Genomic DNA, 25,000 nt, shown 5'->3' with positions numbered 1-25,000 from the left:
GTTTCACCTATTTTTATCAGGATATTTCTGCATGCCTAAAACCTTTTTGTTTTTATCAAAAAGGTCAGTAATTAATGTAATTTAGATATTGATCATAAGGAGGAGGCTGATCGTGTTCAAAAAAATACCCACAAGACCTCCTGGCCTCTCCCGATTTCCCCCAGACCAATCTCTTATTTAGGTCATACGGGATGTTTCTCTCTCTCTCTCTTTCTCTCTCTCTCCCTCACTTCTCCTTTCTCTCTCTCTCCCTCTCTCCTCTCTCTCTCTTCTCTCTCTCCCTCTCTCTCTCTCTCTCTCTTTTCTGTTCCCTCTCTTTCTCTCTCTCTCCTCTCTCTCTCTCTCTCTCTTTTCTGTCTCTCTCTTTTCTCTCTCTCTCTTTCTCTCTCTCCCTCCTCTCTCTCTCTTTCTCTCTCTCCCTCTCTCTCTCCTCTCTCTCTCTTCTTTTCTGTCTCTCTTTCTCTCTCTCCCTCTCTCTCTTTCTCTCTCTCCTCTCTCTCTCTCTTTTCTCTCTCTCCTTTCTCCTCTCTCCCTCTCTCTCTCTCTCTCTCTCCCTCCATCTCTCTCCTCTCTCTCTCTCTCTCTCTGAGGAATTGCCAGACATACTGCAAGATTGCTCTTGGATCTTCTCGTGTTCTTTCTTTGAGCTAGTCTCCATCATTGTCCACTTTATGATAGTTGCTCGTAAATTGTCTAAAGGCCTGACTACATTTTGACCAGGCATCTTTGACTACATCAATGGGTAGATTAAGTTGAAAACTCTGAGTTGCCAAAATGTCTTAAAGTCGAGACCTCAAAGCGGTTATGTGGTCTTGTGGTATTACACTCGCTTTCGGATCGGAAGGTCCTGGGTTCGAGCCTCACTCAGCGCATAGTTGAGTCCTTGTGTTGTTTCCGTATTTTACGTGTTGCGGTTGGTCAGGGACTCTTTGTAAAGAGCTTTGAGCACGCCTGGTGGCTATTAAGCTATATAAAAGCTCAATTTTAATTTATTCCACCTCTCCTCCCCTAAATAGTTACGCGTAAAGATATCAAGTTTACAATAATAATTTGTGACGTCAGATTATCAAAGCGTAAATTTCACTAAAAATCGTATCATTTAAACGTTTTTGAAGATATCTTTTATTCAAAATGACGATATAGGAATCGATTTAGGGGTAGAATAAAAGATTTCTTACACTCTTGCGTTTTGGAATTCAAACTTTGTTCCCAATGCGTACTCGCAAGCTCGTGCAGCGGTTGGAAACACGTCCGGAATTCCAAAAAGCAAAGTGTAAGAATCGTACATTATTCCATCATACTATTTTTTTTTTTTACTTGCACTGATTTGACCTAGATAGATCTGAAAGCGTTTCAATCGCCGCAAAACTCATCAAGATGAAAACGAACAATACTTTTGTTTTATTTGTTTGGAGGAGGGGGGTGTATAATATATATATTATATATATATTTATTATTATTATTATTATTAGCATCATCATCATCATCATCATCATCATCATCATCATCATCATCATCATCATCATCATCATCATCATCATCATCATCATCATCATCATCATCATCATCATTTTTTTTTATTATTATTATTATTATTTTTTTTATTTTTTTTAAATTATTATTTGGGTTTTTTTTGTTTTTTTTTTTTTTTTTTTTTTAAAGTTTTTTTTTGGGAAAGTTAAGCCCAAAGGGGCTAAAATTTAAAATTTTTTAAATTTTTTAAAACTGAAATACCACCTTGCCCAAAATAATAAAAAAATTTTTTTAGGGGTTTAAAAAATTTACCCCTCCCTTGGGGGGGAAAGTCGGGTTTTGGGGTTTGGCCCCGGGAAAAGAGTCAGGGGTGACGATCAGAATAAAAAATTTCTTTAGTAAAAACACGCCGGGGTTTTTGACTTTTGGGAAAGTTAGGTAAATTGACCCCCCCAAAACTTTTTTAAACCCTTTTTTTTTTTTTTTTAAAAAGGGGAAAAGGGGGAAAAAGCGATGGATTTTTTTTATTTTTTGGGGTTTTGTAAGTAGAATTATTTTTTTAAATTTAAATTTGCTTTAATCTGTGGGTTTGGGTTTTTTCATGCCGAGGTCAGGGGACATTTGTGCTGTCGGATATATGGGGCCGTTTGTTTTTTTTTTTTTGGGGTTTTTTTTCTTTTTTTTTTCTTTCTTTTTTTTTTTCTATTTTTTTTTATGGGTGGGGGGGGGGGGGGGGGGGGGGGGGGGGGAGGGTTGGTATTTATGTTTTTGGTGTTTGGATTTTTACATTAGATCTCGCTTTTCTCGTAAACAAACCGTTTCAGTTTCCACATCTATTAATGGAAAAGCTTCCCCGTCCGGGGGGGGGACCTTTTTTATTTAAAAGGTTTTTAAAAACTCCGGCTTTTTTTTCGGTTCGGGGTTTTCCCTCCCCTTTTTAAAAGGGGCAAAAGGTTAAAATTTTTGTTTTCAAAATTTTGGGCCCAAAAAAAAAAGGGGGGAAAAAAAATAAATATTTTCCTAAAAATTTGGCCCCCATGAAATTTATTGTTTTATTGTCTGCTTTTATCAGCAACAAAATGTTGCCTGCCGAGGGGCCCCGGGAACCCCCACAGAAGAGGGGGAGGGGGGGGGGAGAGAGAGAGAGAGAGAAGGAGAGAGAGAGGGGGGGGGGGGGGGGGGGGGAAGTGAGAATTTTGGTGTGAGGGGGGTTTGCGTGAGTGAGAGAGTATAAATATAGAAATGAGAAAAGGGGGGGAGGGGAGGGGAGGGGGTTAAAAGGGGAAAGGGAAGGGGGGTGTTTTTAGAATTAGTGTGTGTTTTGTTTTTGGGGGGTTTTGGGGTTTTTAGTGTTTAAGAGAGGGGGGGGGGGGAGTAAAAAAGTGTGTGAAAGAGGGGAAAAAATGGGGAAAAAAAAAGATTAGAAGGGGAAAAGGCGGGGGGGGGGGGGGGGGGGGGGGGGGGGGGGGGGGGGGGGGGGGGGGGGGGGGGGGGGGGGGGGGGGGGGGGGGGGGGGGGGGGTGGGGGGGGGGGGTGGTGGGGTGGGGGGGGGGGGGGGGGGGGGGGGGGGGGGGGGTTGGGGGGGGGGGGGGGGGGGGGGGGGGGGGGGGGGGGGGGGGGGGGGGGGGGGGGGGGGGGGGGGGGGGGGGGGGGGGGGGGGGGGGGGGGGGGGGGGGCATGAAAGGGGGGGGGGGGGGGGGGGGGGGGGGGGGGGGGGGGGGGGGGGGGGGGGGGGGGGGGGGGGGGGGGGGGGGGGTGTGGGGGGGGGGGGGGGGGGGGGGGGGGGGGGGGGGGGGGGGGGGGGTTTTGGGGGGTTTTTAAACGATACGGTGGGCCCCGGGCGGCACTTCCGGGGATAAATTTCGGAGGGAAAAAGCGTTAATATTCCCTTTTAAGTTGCTATCCCCCCTTTCCCCTCTCAAAAATTGCCCGGGGGTTTTTTTTTTGGTTGGTTTTTTGCCCAACCCCAAAAGATTTTATTTATTTGGGACCCCCCTTCCTTTTTTCCCTTTGGGTTTTGGGGGCCCCGGGGGGGCCCCCCCGGGGGGGTTGGGGGACCATTGTGCCCCCCGGGGGGGCCCCAAATTTCTTTTTATTGCCCGCTTCCCCCCATAACCCTTTACTTTTTAAAACCCATCAACAAAACAAAAAAACACCCCCAAAACCCCCCCCCCCCCGTAAAAAGGAACAAAACGTTTTAAAAACTTTAACGAAAATAAATTAATTTCTTTTTTAAAATTAAATTTTTTTGGGCCCCCCTTTTTTAAAATTGGAAAATTTCCTATCCAAAACCCCTTTTTTCCCAAAATTTCATTTCCCCCCAAAAAAAAAGTTTAATTAAAAAAATTTGGGAAATTTTTTTTAAAATTCCAAAAAAATTTAAGGGGGTAAGGGGAAAAAACCAATTTTTGAAATACCTTTTTTTTTTAAAAACCCCTTTTTTTTTTTTTTAAATTTTTTTTTCCCCTCCGGTTTAATTTTTTTTCCAAAGAAAAAAATTTTTTAAAAATAGTTTTATTTTTACAGTTCCCAAAAGGGGTAAAATTTTTAAAAGGGGGGGCAAACCAAACCTTTCATTTAACATTTTGGAAATTTTTAAAAAAAAAATTTTTTGAAAAAACCACCCTTTGGGGTTTTTTCATATTAAAATTTTTCCACCGAAAACAAAACCCCCGGAAAAGGCCCTCCCATCAATTTTACACCCCCCAAAACTAAGTGGAAAACCCCCTTTTTCCCGGGTCCCCAAATTTTCCCCCGCACCCCCCCCCTTCCCCCCCCCCAACGCCTTTCATCCCCGGAACGGGGAACCCCCAAAACCCCTTTCCCCAAAATTTTCCAAACTTTTGGATTTTTTCCCCCTTTTTGGGATTTCCCTTTAAAAAAAAACAGTTAAAAAAAGGGTTTTTTTGGGGAAAAGGTTTTTTTTAAAAATTTGGGGCCCCCAAAAACCCAAAAACCCCCCCCCCCCCCCTTCCCCCCAAAAACCCCAAAGGGTTAAAAAATTTTTTTCCCAATTTTTTTTTGGGGGAAAAACCAATTTTTTGGCAAAAACCCAAAAGGGGGGGTTTTTTTTTTTTTCCCGGGGGGGGGAAAAAAAAAAATTTTTTTTTTTTTTTTTTTTTTTTTTTTTCCCCCAAAAATCCCCGAAATTTTTAAAAAACCCCAAAACTTCCCCAAATTAGGAGCTCCCCCACTTTTGCCTTAAACAAAGAAAAAAAAACAAAACCCCGAAATTTTAAAATTTACTTTAAAATGAAGAACAATTAACGATTTGTTTAAACTTTAATAAAATAAATGTGAATACTCATTACTGTGACAGTAAAGATTATTGCTTTTGGGCGTTTTTTATCAAATTGGAATTTCCTATTCCGCATTCCATCTAATTTCTCGATTTCCCCAACACGCGATAATTTGTGCTCTTAATTCAAAAGCTATCATCCATAGGTAATCTGTGGTTGGAATTCAACAGCTATTGAAGGAGTCACGTGAATAAACTCAATAGTTATGCATAATATCCTTTTTACCCCTTTTATTTTCTTTTTAACTTTCACTACGCTGGGGTAGATTTGTTATCTATGGACGTAGATAAATTTTAAAATGGAGCTTTTATATAGAGCAATATCCACTAAACGCGCTCAAAGCACTTTACAAGGGGTCCCTGGTCAACAGCAGCATTTAACATTTAGGACAAGACATGAAATGACGCCTGTAAGACGATATTATAATTTTTTCGGACAGAGACAACGCTGTTGACGGCCATGTACTCATTTTACACCCGAGTACGGTGAGAGAATGAGAGTAAAGAGCTTTTTCCAAGGACTCCAACTATGCGCCGAGCGAGCGAGGCTCGAACCCAAGACCTTCCGATCCGAAAGCGAGTGTCATACCACAAGACCACATAGCCGCACGTATTCCTAGATCATCGGTATTACCTGATTCGGGTTCCAGCTTTAGATTTGAGATAGGTATTGGATAGGGGAGAGGGAGGAGTCAGTAAAGGTCACGGACTCCAGATTACGATGCTCCTGCCCAAGATTACCGGAAAGGTCAAAATAATTGTGGTCAAGATTGGTAAACCACCAAAAGTGTATATCAACAACTATTTTTTTTTTTTTTTTTTACTCTCAAGGGCATTGCCCGATTCTGACATACTTAATAACATTGTCATGTACACCTGTCCAGAGAAATCTTTCTAGGTTTGATTAAATCAGATAATATACACAATCCTGTGTACGGGTCTGCTGCTATCATGGGTGCCAGTTTTCCGGTTCATGCCGGAATTCCGGTTTCGCGATATCTCGAAGTCAAATACCTCCGGTTTCAGTGTTTTCGGTAAAATAACCTAATAGCATCGGTAAAAATTCGAAAACGTGATTCAGTCGGCTTTTCAGTGTATGGAGGTAGAATGTATTATAAGTTGGTTTAAAATCAAATTAATTTCCTTATTGTGTCAATATGTTTGCCGTGTAATCATTTAATAATGGTATAAAAACGGTGATGAAATAAGAGTAAAGTTTAGGCAGCATTTTGGGGAGGAACATTTTCAGGTTTGGCAAAGTGTCGAGATTTTAGTTTCAGGTTTCAGCACTTTTTCCTGCTGGAACCCATGGCTGCTATGTAGAATAGAATTTCTCTTGGCTCTTAGAAAATCATTGCTTGACATTGAGCTGCTACCAACCGATTTCACAGGTCAACGACTTCAGCGATTACAACTTATTATACAGTCCGTACAAGCTTTATAATGGAAACGGTCAAGGCATAATTTAATATACTATTATCTTGTCTGACCACAGGGCAGCGGCCCAGACTCTCACCCACTTAACGTTATTAGTATTATCTTCCTTCACCTGTCTGAGAATGTCTGGCTGATTTTGTATTGCCCCTCCTTGATCAATGGATGACGTAATCATTCTGCCGTATCCTGACTAGATTTTTTAATTTTGCCCAGAAAATATTTTTAACTTCAAATATCGACCGGTGACCCCCATGCCCAACTTATTAAAAATACTCAAATCTGTAAGTTCGGTGACCCCCCCCCCCCCCCCTCTCCCCCCCAGCTTTTTAAAAGTCAAAACCACGTGACTTCTTTGACCCCCAACATATTCAAAGTCTCAGCTCTGTGACTCCTTTGATTCACTCCCCCCCCCCCTCTCTTTCTTCCCCCCCCCCCCCCCCCCCCCCCCCCCCCCCCCCCCCCCCCCCCCCCCCCCCCCCCCCCCCCCCCCCCCCAGCTAGTCAAATCGGCAAACCTTTCTTTGGTCGATATTTGAAATGAAAGTTTTAGTTTTATGGTCAAAGTTTTTGTTTTTTTTTAAAAAGGAAGCAGTGGTGAAATTTAGGAACTTGAAAAATAGTAGGATGACTTAGTGCCAAGTAAAGTAGCGGAGAAAATTGAATAGCAAAAATTATTGTTCCCAAAAACGCCAGCATTTCTCAGCAGAGACCAGTTGATCAAACCTGATTCTATGTGTACCACGCGCTTTTAAGATTATTCTTTTGGTTTCGGACTTTTTGAAATATATTTTCTATTCCTTTTTTCTTCTTCTTTGCCTTAAAATCTGAGAACATTTAACGTTTCTTTTGAAGTAAAGAATAACAAGTTAAGAATGCTTATCGTTTCACCGGAAACCCCCTTTTTCTTTCACTGAAAGATAGAACCAGATGGCGTAAAATGATCGCAAGAGTTTTCTCCCTTTGAACATTTTTCCTCCCAACATATGGGCCTACTTGATCTCATTTTAAATAAGATGAAAGTCTGCAAAATGGAATTTTAAAGGGTGTCAGATGCAGACGAGAAGAATGTATGAAAAATTCTTTAACAAAATCGAATTTTTTTCAGCCATTGTTCACCTATAATTTAGTCGGATATGCGCGGATAATGATTATAGTTGTGAGCACGATAATGCGTGTATTCGTACAAAAATAAATGGATGGTTTCTATCACACGGGCCGATGTTCAATTCCATTTTCTTTATAATTTAATAAAGTTATAAAGGGACTCAGGCTAGGTCATGTATTTGGTTGTGAAGTCCATAATCAGCTGTCTCATTTGGAAGGGAGTCAGTCGACTATCGGTACCAAGGCGCTTCTACGACACACACACACAAGTATAGTAAGAGCCGTTTAACTTCTGAAAAAAAGAAAAAAAAACCCAGCCCGAATCGACCCTATGTGCGGCTATGTGGTCTAGTGGTATGACACGCTTTCGGATCGGAAGGTCCTGGGTTCGAGCCTCGTGCTCGGCGCATAGTTGAGTCCTTGGAAAAGGCTCTTTACTCACATTCTCTCACCGTACTCAGGTGTAAAATGAGTACCTGGCCCTTACCAGCGTTGTCTTTGTCCGAAAAATTGTAATATCGCCTAACAGGCGTCATGTCCCGTCCTACATGTTAAATGTTGCTGTTGACCAGGGACCCCTTGTAAAGCGCTTTGAGCACATAATTTAGTGGATATTGCGCTATATAAAGCGCAATTTAATTTAATTTAACCCAACATATCCCGTTACTTAGAGAATAATTCTTAGTAGTGGAGAATTACTTTTTTTTGAACGATGACCGATTGAATACGGATTGAAAGATCACATGGACTTGTCTTGTGCCCGGTGTTTGGCTTTTTATTTATTTATTTTTTTTTTTTTTTTGATATCCAGAAACATGATTTCCTTGCTCTTTTAGCAATGCGATGCTGCACACAATCTTTTTCCACTCTCAGATTTCCCCACCTGATCAACTTTTTTGTTAAAGTATTGTTGTTACTGGTATTTAGGAATCCAATATAATATCCTAGTGCAGCTTTCTTTATACCACGATAACAGTTTACCTTGTGTGAATCAGGCTGAGTGATAATAATTTGTTTGTCTAGTATACTTATCGTCTCGTTGTGATATCATAACGCGGGTTTAGAGAAAACTGCCGAACAATAACAAAATAACTTTTTGTTCTTCAATTTGGCCAGATAACTTATAATTCATAGATTTCAATAAAACCTGATTTATTCAAAAGTTTAGAACTTTAGAATTCTCCCGTTTAAGTTTTTATTTGTTTGTTTGTTTGTTTGTTTTTTTTTTTGTTTTGTTTTGTTTTTTTGTTTGTTTTTTTTTGGTCAAGTCGATGGTCATTTACAGCTATCGATATAATGTCAAATAAACAGGCTATCTTTCCCTTTGCCTTGTATGCCAATTTTAGTGTACTTAATTGTGTTGCAGTTATTTTCTCTGATAAGAAATCGAGTCTTTTTAACGAAGACAAGTTTAAAGTCTGAGACTTCAGAGAATTCTCGTGTTTAAACACTTTTTGATTTGTTGGCGTTCATTTTCATCTGTCGATGTCATGTCAAATGAATGGGCTGACCGTGCCTCGAAGGGGAATCTTTGTCTTTGGCTTTTGACCAATTTGAGTATATTCTAGTGTGTTGCAGATATTTGTGACCCATCGTCTCAAAACGGTATTATGTCGTAACGAACCATATGCTTTAAAGCCGAATTAAATGTTAAACTAGTCAAAAATATAAATTGTTGGCATTAGCACCCTAAAATATGGTATCCATTCTCCTCAATAAAACACACACTCAACACAAGACTGATATTTCTGACTGTAAATTCAATTTTCAACATCTTAATAACTGTCCAGAGTTAATACTGTTTCGAGATGAAGGGTCACATTTGTTTGATAAAAATCCGTCTTTTTTTAAAAAAACAAAGACAACTTCAACAAACTGAGAATACACAAAATGCTCTAAATTCAAAGGGGCAATTTTACTCCTTAGAGCAAGGCCCCATTTGTTGACGATAATGTGTAGGAAGTTTTCATGGACAAGATTGATCATAAAAGCGTTTTGTCGTCATTGTAAAGAAAGGCCTTCTAGAAACCTATGGTTCAGTTACATTGTATTTGTGGAGGATGGATGGCGTCACAGTATTCGTCTTCATTAGAAGATCGTGGTCGGTGATATTGTTTTGTCTCTCGAATCTCTGGCGTACTGGAAAACTGGCCGGGGTGAGACGGGGAAGTCTGCCAAAACCAATACCCTGCAACGAAAAGTTGAATTTTTGACGACATAGTTTTGTAAAACGATAGTGGTGGTAGTGGTTTTAGTGTGGATTGTGATGCTGATAAAGGTTGTGGCGCTAGTGTGGTGTTGATTTTCCCCCATTGATATTATAGTGAAAGTTGGATGTTCTGCCATAGAATAATTTTTTTTTGCTTGAAATAAAATCTTATCCTTGCCCCCAATAGATTTTTTGTTTTTAATACAGCAACAAATAAACAGAATGAGACTTGTAAAAAGTAGTGCAGTTGTAATAGTTGATGGTGAAGATGATGATGGTGACGATGACGATGAAAGATGATGATGATGATGATGATGATGATGATGATGGTGGTTGGGGGGGGGGTGTTAATAAAGATGTCGTTGTTTATAGTGTTGTTTCTGCTGCTGTTGGTGGTGTTGCTGTCATGAATGCTACTATTTGAGGTTCCCTATTATTCACCATAGCTAATGTCTCAATAATTTCCACTCCAGAAATTTTAATATCGTCTGTTCTTTTTTGCAAAATGTTTGCCTATTAAAAAAGGATCAGGGTTAGAACTTCTTACCACGATCCGATGGTCTGGTAACACATTGATTGCCGCCATCCACCACGACTTCTGTCATAGTGTCATAGCACTCTCGTCTGGATTAGAAAGGATTTGTCGTTCAATTCCTATTTGTGTTTTTCTTGTTTTTTTTGTTTTTTTTTTTTTTGTTTTGTTTTTTGTTTTTTTGTTGTTTTTTTTTTGTCTGGTTGTTTGTTTGTTTAAGTTCCTTGAAGGCGCCGGCTCGGTGTTATAATATTTTTACTCTGGTCCTAGTCTCTGGTAATAGTTTCCCCGTTAGATCAGCCAGTAGAGAACTCTTTTCATAGTGGGCAGGGGGTATATACTGTGTCTTCTATCCCCTATATCTGTTTTCCAACATGCTTTCTATCTTTGTCTTGGATTGAGATTACTTGGTTCTGTCCTGTCCCTGGCCGGATTCCTATCTGGGAGGGGAAACAGTCAAATGCATAGTTATTGTTTTGGGAGATGATTTTTTTTTCCTTGTAAATCATCTCTCTGTTATGTATTATTATATTTGTTATTTTGAATGTATAGTGTAAGCATTTGAGTGTATTCCTCTTTGTTGGATTTTGTGCTTGTGTCCGGATGAGACTTAAAGGTGATTTCAAAGTAAGTACATTGGCGGTATGCTCTTGGAATCTAAATCTGATCCCTATTTGTTCTCAGTTCCCCTGTGTATTACTTTTTATTGGATGCTATAATTGTAATTCTAGAACTTTTTCTATCCCATTTTCTTATTTTATTGGGGCTGATATAACCTAAATGTGTTGCAAGCGCCGTAAAACCCTTAAAAACAAACAAAACAGAGAACTGTTTTCACACGTAGATGGACGAGAGTTGATCACGGATGTAGTCGAGGTTTTTATTGTATTTTAAACTCTGACTCGTATTATATATGCGTTCTTTAGTGTCTTTTTCCTGATACCGAAATTGTTACATTTTATTATCAGCAGTTTCTATGATCTTTTCGAATTTAGATTTTATTCTGAATAACACAATAAAGGGCGAAGTTCTAAAATTAGAAATTATTAAGATAGTTACTTCTATTTTTACAATCTCATCCTTCCAGCGTGTGTGTGTGTGTGTGTGTGTGTGTGTGTGTGTGTGTGTGTGTGTGTTTTATAGCAGGGAATTAAAAGTTGTAGACTGCCGAAGTTTACATTGTTGTGTGTTTATCGTATAATATTATTGTTGAGTTGTATTGTATTCGGTGCTTCTGCTACTGGCAGTGCTGTTGTTGTAGTTACCTGTGATAAAGTAATGATGATGTTTGTGGAAGGTATTTGTTCTGTTGTTGTGTGGAATTTGCCGACTCCACGCTTTCTGTGTTTGATCCAGGTAGTGGAATAATGAGATGACGACGATGATGATGATGAAGTGTTGGCACTGGGGCCGGTTTCAGTGCTTCTCTGTAGCTCTGCGTATCAGTATTAGCGTTATCTATGTCATCGAGGCTGTTTTTGTTGTTTTTTTTTTTCATATAGCTTTTTGTTGGTGGTAGTACAATTGAACTTTTATATAGCGCAATATCCACTAAACGTGCTCAAAGCGCTTTACAAGGGGTCCTTGACCAACAGCAACACGTAACATGTAGAACGAGGCATAACGCTTGTTAGGCGATAGTACAATTTTTCAGACAGAGACAACGCTGTTAACCTGAGTACGGTGAGAGAATGTGAGTAAAGAGCCTTTTCCAGGGACTCAACTATGCGCCGAGCGAGGGTCGAACCCAGGACCTTCCGATCCGAAAGCGAGTGTCATACCACATTGCCGCACAGTGGTGGTGTTGGTTGTGGTTGTTGTTATTGTTGAAAATGATGAATGGAAACAATTCGTGTTTTTAAAACAAATCTAATTGGATAAAGGTTTTATGTGAAAGTACTTTCGTCATATCTTACTGGGAGTCAGATATCTCCCATCCCCATTCAAAGTCAACGTAATGTTCCCAGGGATGATGACAGGCTTATCGATTTGAATACTCATTAATATTTGTCCCAATTTATAGTTTTCATTACGTTGACATTGTGTTGCTGCTGCTGTTTATGGTGTTATTGTTGTTGTTGTTGTTGTTGTTGTTGTTGTTATCGTTTTTTATTTAAGTTTAGTTTGTGTTTTTTTTGTTTTGTTTTGTTTTGTTTTTGTTTTGTTTTTGGCTGTTTTGTTCTTGTTTTTGTTTCGTTTTTGTTTTTGTTTTTTAGTTGTTGTTTTTCATGGTGACAGTTGATTACCTAGAAGAGATATTGACACCGGAAACCATACGCATTATAGAAATATTTCATCGCCCTTCACTGACAAAACATTGCCTTAGATCGTTATTTTGTCCGGAGACCGACCCGGATGCCAAATAATGATCTTAAAGTTAAATTCATCAGAAATATTATCAGGTTTTTGTTTTTATTACAGTAAGCACCCATATCCATTTCCCTTAACTCACTCAATCCTAGAGATTTTTGCTTCTTTCCAAAATTGGAGAAAAAAGTGTATCAAACATGAGCATGTGTATAGATATTCTTATTCAACTAAAAATTAAAAACATTAGCTTTGATACTACACCTATAATTTGTCTAACAGAGCATATTATTATATAAACTTAAGTCAAGCTTCACAAATAATTATAACTATATATCATCACCATCATCACTTTTTTATTTACATAACGAACCCGACATAATATAGTTTTGAGGCGTTGGGTTACATTTTATCATTTTGGCCCGAAAGATTTCACTTAATAAGTCAATCGATTAAGATGGCTTAACAAAATGACTCAAACCCTAAAGACTTAGAAGGACACAAAAATGTATCATACCCAAGATTTAATAGAAGGGCATCACGAAAATATATCATATCCTAAGATTTAAAAGAAGGGCATCACAAAAATGTATCATTTCCTAATATTTAAAAGAAGGGCATCACAAAAATATATCATATCCTAAGATTTAAAGGGCATCACAAAAATATATCATATCCTAAGATTTAAAAGAAGGGCATCACATTGTCTGTATCAAACCTATGGCTTAGAGAAATAGATTTTTTTATCTCAATCGATCGATATAGAAGGATTGAACTTGGCGTCACTCAGCTCTTTGGTCTTGTTTTTAGACCGCCAGTTGGGCGATAAGTCTTAACTAAAATATATCAATAACACTATAAACGGTTACGGTTACACGACATAGTTTGGTGTCTTGGTATGTACGTTTCATCTGGTTGGCAAATAGTGTGAGTATTTTGCTTAAACGCGTCGCATCAATTTAGGATTTGAAGTAAAAGCTTTCTCAAGGAAGGGAAAATGTGTAGGCAGTTTTCAAGTCGTGAGTATCGTGGCTAATCACCCTATGTAAGTCGGTTTGTAATTATGAATTTCGTAACACTAAGTGAAGAGTGAGTCAATGGATTGTGTGTTTTTTTGTGTGTGTGTGTGTGTGTATGTGTATATATGTGTGTGTGTGTGTGTAAGAGAGCACACTTGATTGGGATTATGATTACTGTCATTCTGTGTCTGTTTTTCATTGTGTTCATTGTTGTGGTGTGATCTGATGTGCAGTTGTCGCTTATGTGATTTTTTGTTTGTATATTTTTCTTTAAAAATGGTTATTTCTCTTCAGATAAAACAGATACACACTGCGCCAATATGGTTTATGTCGGTTTATGTCGAAAAATGAAAATAAAACTAAGTTAATTTCAAAATGATCAGTTTAAAGAATGTTTAAGATTTTGTAAAGCGCTTTGAGCACGTTTAGTGGATATTGCGCTATATAAAAGCTCAAGTTTAAGTTTAAATGTTATAATTGTTGCCGTTGGCTTTGGGATCCATGTAAACATCATAAGATGGATATTGCCTTATATCTCATGTTTTTTATTTTTTATGTAGGCCTTTTTTTTTTTAAATCTTCTTAGTCTGTAATGAAATGAATGTATTCAAATGAGTGGATAATGGATCAACTAAGTAATAATATTCTAATGTCTGGACAATGGATGTAACGGTTGTATTCCATTAAGTGGATTATGGATATGTACCTTGTGTCTACAATGATTCTGTATGGAGACACCACAATTACGACCTTCCTCTGGCAGGCGCTGTGATTCGCCCAAGGATGGAGTTGCTAACTGTAGGTCCTTTCGTCAGAGATTAAGAAAAATAATAATAATAATAATAATAATAATAATAATAATAATAATAATAATAATAATAATAATAATAATAATATAATAATAATATAATAAATAATAATAATAATAATAATAATAATAATAATATAATAATAATAATAATATAATAATAAAATAATAATAATAATAATAATAATAATAATAATAATAATAATAATAATAATAATAATAATAATAATTAATAATAATAATAATAATAATAATAATAAGTAATAATAATATAATGATAATAATATAATATATAATAATAGATAATATAATAATAATATAATAATAATATAATGATAATAATAATGATAATAAATAATAATAATAATGATAATGATAATGATAATAATAATAATAATATATGATATAATGATAATAATAATAATAATAATAATGATAAATAATGATAATAATAATAATAATAATATAATAATATAATAATAATAATAATAATAATAATAATGATAATAATAATAATAATAATATAATAATATAATAATAATAATAATAATAATAATAATAATATAATAATAATAATATAATAATAATAATAATATAATAATAATAATAATAATAATAATAATTAATAATAATAATAATAATAATAATAATAATAATAATAATAATAATAATAATAATAATAATAATAATAATAATAATAATAATAATAATAATAATAATAATAATAACGTTGTCGGAATGCCGTTGACAGATTGATTGGACGGTGGTCCAATTGATGGCACGGTTGTTAATCAAGTGTTTGATTGATTGACTAATTAATTGGTTGATGGATTGATTGATTTATTGGTTGATTGACTGACAGACTGAACCCTATATTCTTTTTAATTCGACTGTTACAGCCATTTGATCACATGTATCGGTTTATCCAATCTATCTCTTATCTATCTATCTATCTATCTATCTATCTATCTATCTATCTATCTATCTATCTATCTATCTATCTATATATCTGTCTGTCTGTGTATCATTGTGTTAGTGTGTGTGTGTGTGTGTGTGTGTGTGTGTGTCTTATGACGTAAATCTGCTGTTTTGCAAATTCACTTATCGCTCTAATCATTACGTAATTGATTTGCAGAAGACGAGATATGACATCATAGCATCTCAATAATACATATCGACCCCCCCCCCCCCTCCCCCTACACACAACCACCACCACAATTAGATGGATTAGACTTGTTAGATCTATCACGGAATGTGGATTTTCAAAGAAAAGAGGGGAGGGGGGGGGGGCGTTGGAATTCGAAATTATTTGCTACTAATTGCGTCTTTCGTCAAATGGAAGGCTCATGTTCAATTAAACTTGAAATTTAGGACAGGCTTTGATTGCCTTGTTAAATTGAAGACAATAGCTAGCAGAAGCATCTGACTTAATGGTGTGGCTGATTGCAAGACACAGAAACCATGTTTTACTTTCCGTCGGAGGTATGACGAGTGGTAACAATAATATAGGTAGACTATGCAGTGAGAGCCACAAATACAAAGACTTACGTTCAGCAATGTATTTCCAAAGCAATGCATTTCTAAAAGATTATTCATTTTCAAAGACATGGACAATGCTCTGTCGGTTACATCAGTAAGCCAAATAGACCAAAATTTGCATTTCATACAGTACAAGTCTCCTTCAAGTGCCTTTTGTACTAGCGCTATTTACGCCATCATCGCTACCTATATTTCTGGTACTCATTCACGCTTGAGTCGAGTGTGTTATTGTGTGTAAACGTTAAAAACCAATATCACAAACGTCGGGTAGACGTTGTAAATATCTTGTCACCCATTCGTTTGACAGGGAAATTTTTTTTTTCTGTAAATCTTCTGCCTGTTTGTTCTTGGTTATTTATAATTTAGCTTATGATATCTTTAGGTTATGATTTTGATTTACATTTGTACTATTTTTGTTAGATTGCTTGTTTTTTTGTTTCAGCGGTCTCTCATATAACCTCAATTGTGTTGGAAGAGACCTAAAGCAACAAACAGACAGACAGACATTCGTTTGTCATGGATCGCTCCATGTTTCTTGACTTTTCTTCAAGTCGAGATAAGGCGTTTACTCACCAGTGACGGGATAAAAGTCAATTATTGGTTTAGGGTGACATCGGGTTAAAGATAACTATGCATTGTTTCCTCATCTAATGTAATTCGTATCCTTATCTTTATCTTACCCTTATCCTTACCCTTATCTTTTTCAGCCCTCAAGAGGAAGTTGATGCTAAGACGGTCTGTGAATGAACTAGTTGATCGGGGAATTATACCACGTAAGTATCACCATATTTTGATATCTTAGATAGTTACCTCCTTTGACTCGGTTTATAAAAGGATATGTCTCGCCAATAAATAGGTTAAGGTTTTGGGCTTCGCGCATTTATTTGCAGGTCTGATATCCTAACTTGTAATGGCTCATTGCTGTCTTGGAGATACTCTCAAATCATTACAACAACGTTATGACAAGCCCATAAATGCATTTGGTTGTCAGACCTGAAAAATATGTGCACTGGATTTGTAGGATTTAGAAGAATATTTGAGCCAAATATGATTGATGATGATGATTTTGTGGATAACAGTGATGGCGGTTAGTGGTGATGATGGTTATGATGATTGAGTTGAGGTGAAAGCGATGATGTTTTCAGCCTGGAACCACCATCACAATTTTTTTTTGCCAGACCTTGTCAGATCAACCAATTAATGACAAACGAAAGTCTTTTCACCTCGATATCATAAAAGATGATATGATTTTATTAGATTTATTGTCTAAAATTGAAACAAGAAAAATTCTTCAGAGATGATTGATTGGATTAACTGACGGCATCTGACGAGATGTCGCAGACTTTGGCACCAATTGGAAAACAACTTGAGTCGAAATCATTTTCAGTCGTGATTTAAATGTGACTTGAAATATTGTTGCATATTAAATGGATACAGATTTCCCCCCATTGAATTTCTGATTATGTTTACAAGTAGAATGCATATTTTATATAATTTCTTTTCTGGAGCTGGTACCGATTGAGTAAGGTGATTATGCTTAGAAATGTTATTAGTTCTAAATATTTGGATTAGCACTTCATCCCGAATATTGGCAAAACATTTTTTTCATTTTTGCCAGATATGTTCATCTTCAAAATATCAATTAATTGAGATACCTTCAACTTTTCAAATGTTTAAACTTCAGATTTCATTGAAATATCAATTGAAAGTTTAAATAGATCTTGTGCTTAAGAGATTTGACATGTGAGAGTGATATTAATTCCTCGTAAATTATTAGGGGCTAAAAGGAATACAATACGTTTGATCAATTTACGGCAGTGTAATTAAAATAGTAATGAATATGACGGTGACCGTGTCGATGTGTTGTATTTCTCTTTTCAAACACAAACGCTATCTTCGTCGTTTAGTATCATCTCAATGACCGTTTTCCTGGCCTCTCAAGTGACTTTCCAGTTATAAATCAGCACACGCTGTCTATTATCTCACGAGTTAGAAATAAAAAATAAAATAAAAGGATAAACGGATATGCAGTCAATTGCATAGCTCATTTCTACAGTGTCACCAATTTGAATGCGCATCGCAATTCTTCATTTACTATTTTCACCAGCCGGCAATATGGAATTGAATGTTCATTCTAATGCAGAAGTTGCATTTACATTTTTTTTTAATGCTTACTAGCCCTCCGTTAATGTCCCTGATATTTACTTAATCTCACAAAAGTTTCCCTGTGGAGCCCAGCCTAACGCTTGACAGTCCGCTGATCTGCTACTACTCGCATACCAAGGAAACTTTATGGCTACGACCATCCTTAGGCGAGAAGACTTAAAGCGTTCATACATTGAGTGTACCATACGCTACTACTACTATTACCAAGGTCTTGTACCGAAGGTGTCTGAAGCTGTTGTGCCCGCACGGTATCCTCATTTCTAATGGCATTGACCAGAAGATTCTTTTGAATTCTTCACCTCAGAGAATATCTCGAGACTGTAGTAGCCTAGTTTTTTTCTTCCTTTCTTAACCTCGAATTCTTGCAAAGACAATTGATGTTTAAGTGGTCTTAACGGGAATAAATCTTATGGAACACGGTCTGGACGGTGTTGTGAATGTTGCAAAAGTTTCCCTGTTTTGCCGCTTGAGCCACTCTTGATTCAGTTTTGCTGTATGTGGAGTAACATTGCCAAGTTGCAAGCATCCATCTTTGATCAGGCAGCCTTATCCATAATATTGAAAAAAAATGTAATCCTTCAGTCTATCTAGCATTTAAGGATATTCCCAACTTTTTATTCACTAAACTGTGATAGATTCTTCGAAGCCAGGATCGTCGGCTTGGTCACAGATGGATGTGGCTTGGTCCAGAACACTGCGCCACTTTTCTTGGCAGATCAAATGGTCGACGCGGTCAATTTTGTCTAACTTCATAGAAGATTGACCGCTGAAACTAGAAAATGCTGCACTAGTGATGCACCCAGATTTTGGTCGTGGCTTTCTTATCATAAACTGAAATCAGATCAGTGTGGGTTTGAGCATGATTGCTTCCTCAAGCTTTGAGATACCGTACACCATAGCTCCTAATTCCGACTTGGACCAATTTACTCATTTGCGGTAACCAGTTTCTTGGAGCACTTCTCATTGCTGTGTCGTTTCTTTGAGGTTTCGTGGGTTTCAGATGAAATAGACAATTCGATAGCAAATGTGTATCGAATGCATATAAATAATTCATCATTATCATTGCTTGTCGCTCCAACACCGAACCCACTCCACAGCATCTGTGGAGCAGACTCTTAGGTCATGGTCAGTGCAGCTGCTGGGCCCATCCTAGCATTCTCAAAGGATGTGCTGCATCGTCCGTTGCTGTGGGCATAAAGAATCGATGCATTACACGATAAATGTCTATCTCTCTCTTTTTTTCTTCCCTTTTATATTAGCATATATCCCGTTTTATTCTCTTCTTGTCCATTGGGTTCCCTTAGTCTGAATATATCGGCCAACTGAATTCGCTTGAATAACATAGGACTGACTTTTTAAATAACTTAATCAAGGAGTCACCGTCATCCCTGAGCCGTGATTAAACTACATTAGTCATTGTGGTAGATGACTGTTTTGAAGGATGTGTTATCTTTTCACCTAGATATCCGGGAAGGGGGGGGGGGGGTGTTCAGCACAGGAATACGATGTTGAGGCCAGCGTTCGCTGCAAATATGTCACTCACAAATAATTTACAATTTTCTTAGTATGCAAAAACAATTGTTTTTGTTGTTGTGTTGTTTGTTGGTTTTTTGTTTTTTTTTTTTACCACACAATTAAGGCCAACTTAATTTCTGGGGTCAAGTCCGTATAATATTAAAACTATCTAAAGATAAATAATGCTTATGACATTTTTTTTTTCAATTCTGTATGGATTTGTTGATGGAAATAATTTACACAAAAGGGTTCAAATCGTTTTCAAATTATTTATAGTGGATTAAATTGACGCAAACTTGAGCCGAGACAATAAATTAAATAGGTTCTCCACTTTCTTCAAAGATCTGAGCCAATGTCGTAATTCCTGATAGCCTCGTTCATTTGAATAATAAACGTCTTCATATTACGCATAGTAGATAATCAAATACCGTTGCAGGTTCTATTTTTAAAAAGACTAAAGAGGTGGAAGTAATCCATAACCCATTTTAGATGTGAATTCCTCCAGTAATTGAATTTGCCAAACTTTTGACGTCATTTTCGGTTTCAATGCAAATAAATTCCCAACAGAAATACTTGAGGCTTAGGGTGAACCAAAATATATGACAAGTACCAAATAATTGTTTTCTCAAATAATGTTTGTTATAGTTACATTACAATTCACAATTCTTTCATATTTTTATTTATTTATGTATTTATTTATTTATTTATTTATTTAACTTTATGTTGTATGTGGAAGTGCGAGTAGATAGGAAGAAACACCAAAAGATAATTTGCGCAAATTTTGAAGGAATTTGGAATTCCGGCAAATTTCGTCAAGAAGAAGATGGAGGAGGGAGGGAAAAGAAGAATGCTGTTCTAATGTTTAAGCGACATCCCAAAGTTATGATAACAAAAGTATTATATATTATATATATAAAATAAATTGTTGTGCGGCTATGTGGTATCCTTTTGTCCAGAAGGTTCAGGGTTCGAATCCCACTTTTGTGGTGCATGGGTGAGTCCTTGGAAAAAGCTTTTTACTCACATTCTCTCACCGTACTCAATATAAAAAGAGTCTCCGGCCGCTAACAGCGTCGTTTCTGTCGGATAAAAATGGAATATCGTCCAACAGGCGTCATGTGTCGTCCTACATGTTAAGGATATCTGTTGGCTAGGGACCCCTTGTAAAGCGATTTGAGCATGTTAAGTGCTCTGTATAAATGTTCACGGTTTTGTCGTTTGGTTTTTTTTTTCGTTTTTTTCTTTGCCGGGGGGGGGTGAGAGAGAGGAGAGAGGTTGAGACGAGTCAGGGGAGGAGAGAGAGAGAGAGAGAGACAGACAGACAGACAGACAGACAGACAGACAGACAACAGACATACTTACAATTAGGCAGGCAGACATACAGACAGAGACCAAGAATTGAGCGGCTTGTTAGTAAATGTGCTTTGCTCTGCCATTCTTGAATAAACTCGTAAAGATATTCCTTTTTCTGTCTTTATTTCCTTTTTTTTTTCTTCTTTTTTTTTTTTGTTGTTGCATTATCAAACTGTAATTTATTACCTTCATAGATTTAGATGCCAAATGCGTTTGGCTTTTACAACATTGATTGCTAAAATTGTTCTGGCTTTTATCTTGGCTTTAAAGACTCATGACGGTTAAGAAAACATCCGGCCAATCTATTATGTTTGTTGTTGTTGTTGTTGGCAAACTTTTAACTGTTAACTTTGCCATATTATATCTTTATAATTTCTGATAATATTCAATGCCATCTGCCGTGATATGAGCACAGACAGATACGATTGGATCGCTTTGGCCTGAAGACTGAAATGCATTCTTTTTTCTATGCAGCCTTGGAAAAGAATTTTTACCAGGTCTCGCCACGTTTAGATATTTAATCAGTGTTGTAATGTTCAGGGTTTTTAAAAGAAAAAGAAGAATCGGTTTATTTTGGATTTAATTTTTACTTTCAGATTCGGATTTTTTAAAACTAAAATTAATGATTAATAGTGATAATATTATTACTTCCCCAAGCATTGGACAAACAGAGCTTCCTATGCGAAATTATTCCGCAAAAAAGTCCGCATTCACAAGAGGGATGGAAACGGCAGGGTGTTAGAAGAGGATGAGTAATTTATGAAGAGGAGATTATGGGTTAGACGAAATGTATATCCTTTACAAATATTTTAAAAATATTTTTCCATAATCTGGCTGGTCGTGCATAGATATGCGAGTTGTATTTCAGAAACTTGCTCCCTTTAGGGAAACGGTAAGATTGTAGACGAAATAATATTGACAAATCGTACGCTGTATGAAAATGTTTAAAAGGAAGACATAACTAACGCCTTTCGGAATAAGGATAAATGAGTTGATTAACTCTCTCCTTACCGGCCATTTTCCGGATTTTCCCCAAAGCGTCACACCCAACTTTCTACAAAAATAGATATATTTCACTCAAACACAAAATCTGTTAGTTCTTGCTATAACATATTTTTATTGCTAAACGAGCTCTTCAACACAGTGTTAATATACTTTAACAAAAGCAAACATTTTTGTTCAAATATTATGATGTACAAAAGAAATATGAATGACAAAATCGTTGGCTGCATCGTAACGAATGTGACGATTTTCCAATATGGGGTAAGGAGGGGGTTAAGCGGAGTGGGCGTTTAGGCTGAATTGATTTAAGCAAACAAATTATCATCGGATTGTACGACTTATCAAACGCGCGGTTAAACGGAGTGGATTGTACAACTAACATTCTGGTTGATTCTCTTCTTACACTGATCATACCACAGTTCTGCCGTACATGAAAAAAACAAAGACTATTTAAAATAAGTAAATTAAAAAAAACAACACATTTTATCAATTTTGGCTAGAAAACTCGTCCTTCAAATATCAGAATCTATCAATTGAAATAACCTTATCTTGTCAGAAGCTCTCAAACCTAGAATGTCCTTGAAGTCGCGGGTTTGAAAGTTTGTTTTGTTTGTTTTTGCTTTTTGTTTGTTTGTTTTTTTTTTTTGTTGGTTTTTTAAAAATGTGTTTTTTTTTTTTTGTTTTTTTTTTGTTGTTTTTATTTGCTTTTTATTGTTGGGGGGGGGGGTTGTTTTGTTTTGTTTTGTTTTGGGTGTTTTGTTGGTTTTTCTTTTTGGTTTTTTTACGAGTTCAGGGTCATTTTAATCGATTTATATTTGAAGACGTTTTCTGGCCAAACTTTTAGAGATATGTTTGTTTTTTAGGAGTACGACAGAGTCGATGAAAATTGAAAGTAATAAAAATGATGGAAAGAAACGAAATATGAGTCGCGGCGGTAATAACGGAGTTATTATTATAAAACAACATGGCTACCGCACATTTTCCAATCCGAAGAGCGGAATGATTGAAAACACGAGCGGTCTATGATATAAATATATGCAACGATTGCCAGCGTTATTCATTACAGGAACGGGTGTTTTAGGAGGTAATTGGAGACACCTGCCGTTGATATGGAAGGTGCTGCTGCTATCGTCTGACTCGATACATCGTCTATTTCATTTTGCTCTTTTGGTTATTGTCATTGTATTCTGTTATAGATAGTTCGAAGATGACGTCACTCATGTCTTTGTTATTGTTTTTTGCCATCCGCGTTTTATGAGTACTTCTAACTAAACTGTATTAACCAGACTATAGACCTTCAAGGTTAATTACACACATTTTTGTGTGTTGGCCAGTTTTATTTCCGGATGGCAATGTTGTGAACTTCTTAGCCAAGTGCATACTGTCTATTGGTTTTATGGCTGTCTTCAGACCGTTCGAGCAATTAACGTTGAAAAGCTATCCACGTCCTCTCTGGATTTTTCCTTTTTTCATTGGTCCGGGGAGCAGCAGCCTCTTAAGGTTTTCACACTACCATGTTATGACTATCGACCCAATCAGCAAAGTCCGGTCCGCATTCGTGCACCGTCGCAAACCCGCCGGGTAGCATCGTCACAACACACCGTTCGACTAAGAATTTGCTTTCACGATTAATTTGCTTTCTTTAGCGTAGTCGTTGTTGTCTTGTATTGTGACTTAATTAATTTTGGGCCAGTGTCAGGTTACGTGTTTTACAAACTCTACGGTCGAACCCAGTAGTTCCATGTTGTGCGGCTATGTGGTCTAGTGGTATGACACTCGCTTTCGGATCGGAAGGTCCTGGGTTCGAGCCTCGCGCTCGGTGCATAGTTGAGTCCTTGGAAAAGGCTTTTTACTCACATTCTCTCACCGTACTCAGGTGTAAAATGAGTACCTGGCCGTTAACAGCGTTGTCTTTGTCCGAAAAATTGTAATAACAGGCGTTATGTCCCATCCAACATGTTAAATGTTGCTGTTGACCAGGGACACCTTGTAAAGCGATTTGAGCACGTTTAGTGGATATTGCGGTATATAAATGCTCAATTATGAAGCGAAGACCGTCCATACCGTTATACCTCGCTAGTTCTTCCTCCTTTACATCAAGCTATATATTGATCCAAGGCGTTAATGGATTCACACTACATGGACTGGAACACGCAATCGGCTTTTGATATTAAAAAAATAAATAAACATATATGTCCCAAATAGAAACTTGAGGTCAAGCAATGACCAATCAATCCTTGTCAAACCTAAGCCATTGCGTAAAATAGGTGAACAGTCTTTTCAATTTTCGGCCCCCCATTTTTGGAACTCTCTCCCATCACACGTGAGATGCTCGGATTCGTTGACAACGTTCAAATCTCGCTTAAAGTTTTATCTTTTTACGTCATAATGTTGCAATATTATTTTCACATTTTGTTGTTGTTAAATTGAATTCGTATTACGTTTCCTTCACACTTGTCTCACTGTAATATGTTTTGTTTTATATCACTGTAAAGCCCTTAGAGCCTAGACAACGGGGTAAAGCGCTATACAAATGCCATTTATTATTATTATTAAATAGATGTCATTTGGAATCGTTTGTTCATCCAATACAATATATACAATGTGCATTACGTACGATAGTTCAAAATTGAGTTCTTTATATATCGCAATATCCACTAAACATGCTCAAAGCGCTTTATAAGGGGTCCCTGACCTACAGCAACATTTAACATGTAGGACGGGAAATGACGCCTGTTAGGCGATATAGTTTGTTTTTTTTCGGACAGAGACAACGCTGTTAACGGCCAGGTACTAATTTTACACCTGAGTACGGTGAGATAATGTGAGTAAAGAGCCTTCTCCAAGGACTCAACTATGCGCCGAGCGAGTCTCGAACCCTGGAGCTTCCGATCCGAAAGACCACATAGTCACACTGATAAAATGATATCAACCATCAGAAATTCAAGAAGAAAAGGACGTATTGTTATTTCGGCGAAGAAGAAGGATAGGAGAAGGGTGGGGTAATATAAACTGAAAGTTAGAAAATGCTAACTTTTCCCCCCAACTCTATTACAATACAATGACCTTGGCGTTTCTATTGGATACGGTTTAACTAGCTAAATTTTGCACAATAATGGCTGAATAATATTTATGTTCAATTTTTTGGGATTAATGACGGCAATATTTTGTTTGTTTATTCCACAGCTTTAAACACACCACCTGCATTTGCTGAGAAGACCAAACAGCTTGAACGGGCT

At 37.2% G+C, this 25,000-nt stretch overlaps 1 protein-coding gene across 3 annotated transcripts in view; it reads left to right on the top strand.

Annotated features, from left to right (window-relative positions):
* Nucleotides 1–25,000, top strand: part of LOC144973568 (uncharacterized) — a 263,850-nt gene that overhangs the window by 214,767 nt on the left and 24,083 nt on the right. For 2 of the 3 annotated variants that reach the window (XM_078916181.1, XM_078916180.1), the window contains exons 5-6: nucleotides 16,433–16,498; nucleotides 24,948–25,000. The exon at nucleotides 24,948–25,000 is cut by the window's right edge and continues 3 nt beyond it. In XM_078916181.1, the coding sequence (XP_078772307.1) occupies nucleotides 16,433–16,498; nucleotides 24,948–25,000 (119 nt within the window). Of the gene's footprint in view, nucleotides 1–13,584; nucleotides 13,623–13,938; nucleotides 14,177–16,432; nucleotides 16,499–24,947 lie in introns of those variants that run through there. The other variant, XM_078916182.1, reaches the window with a different exon arrangement.

Source organism: Berghia stephanieae, chromosome 5 (genome assembly GCF_034508935.2).
Source record: "Berghia stephanieae isolate SIO BIC M18660-M18661 chromosome 5, UCSD_Bste_1.3, whole genome shotgun sequence".
In the NCBI taxonomy this organism is placed as follows: Eukaryota; Metazoa; Mollusca; class Gastropoda; order Nudibranchia; family Aeolidiidae; genus Berghia; species Berghia stephanieae.
The sequence above is the reverse complement of the archived record's forward strand: the minus strand, read 5'-3'. Positions and strand labels throughout refer to the sequence as shown.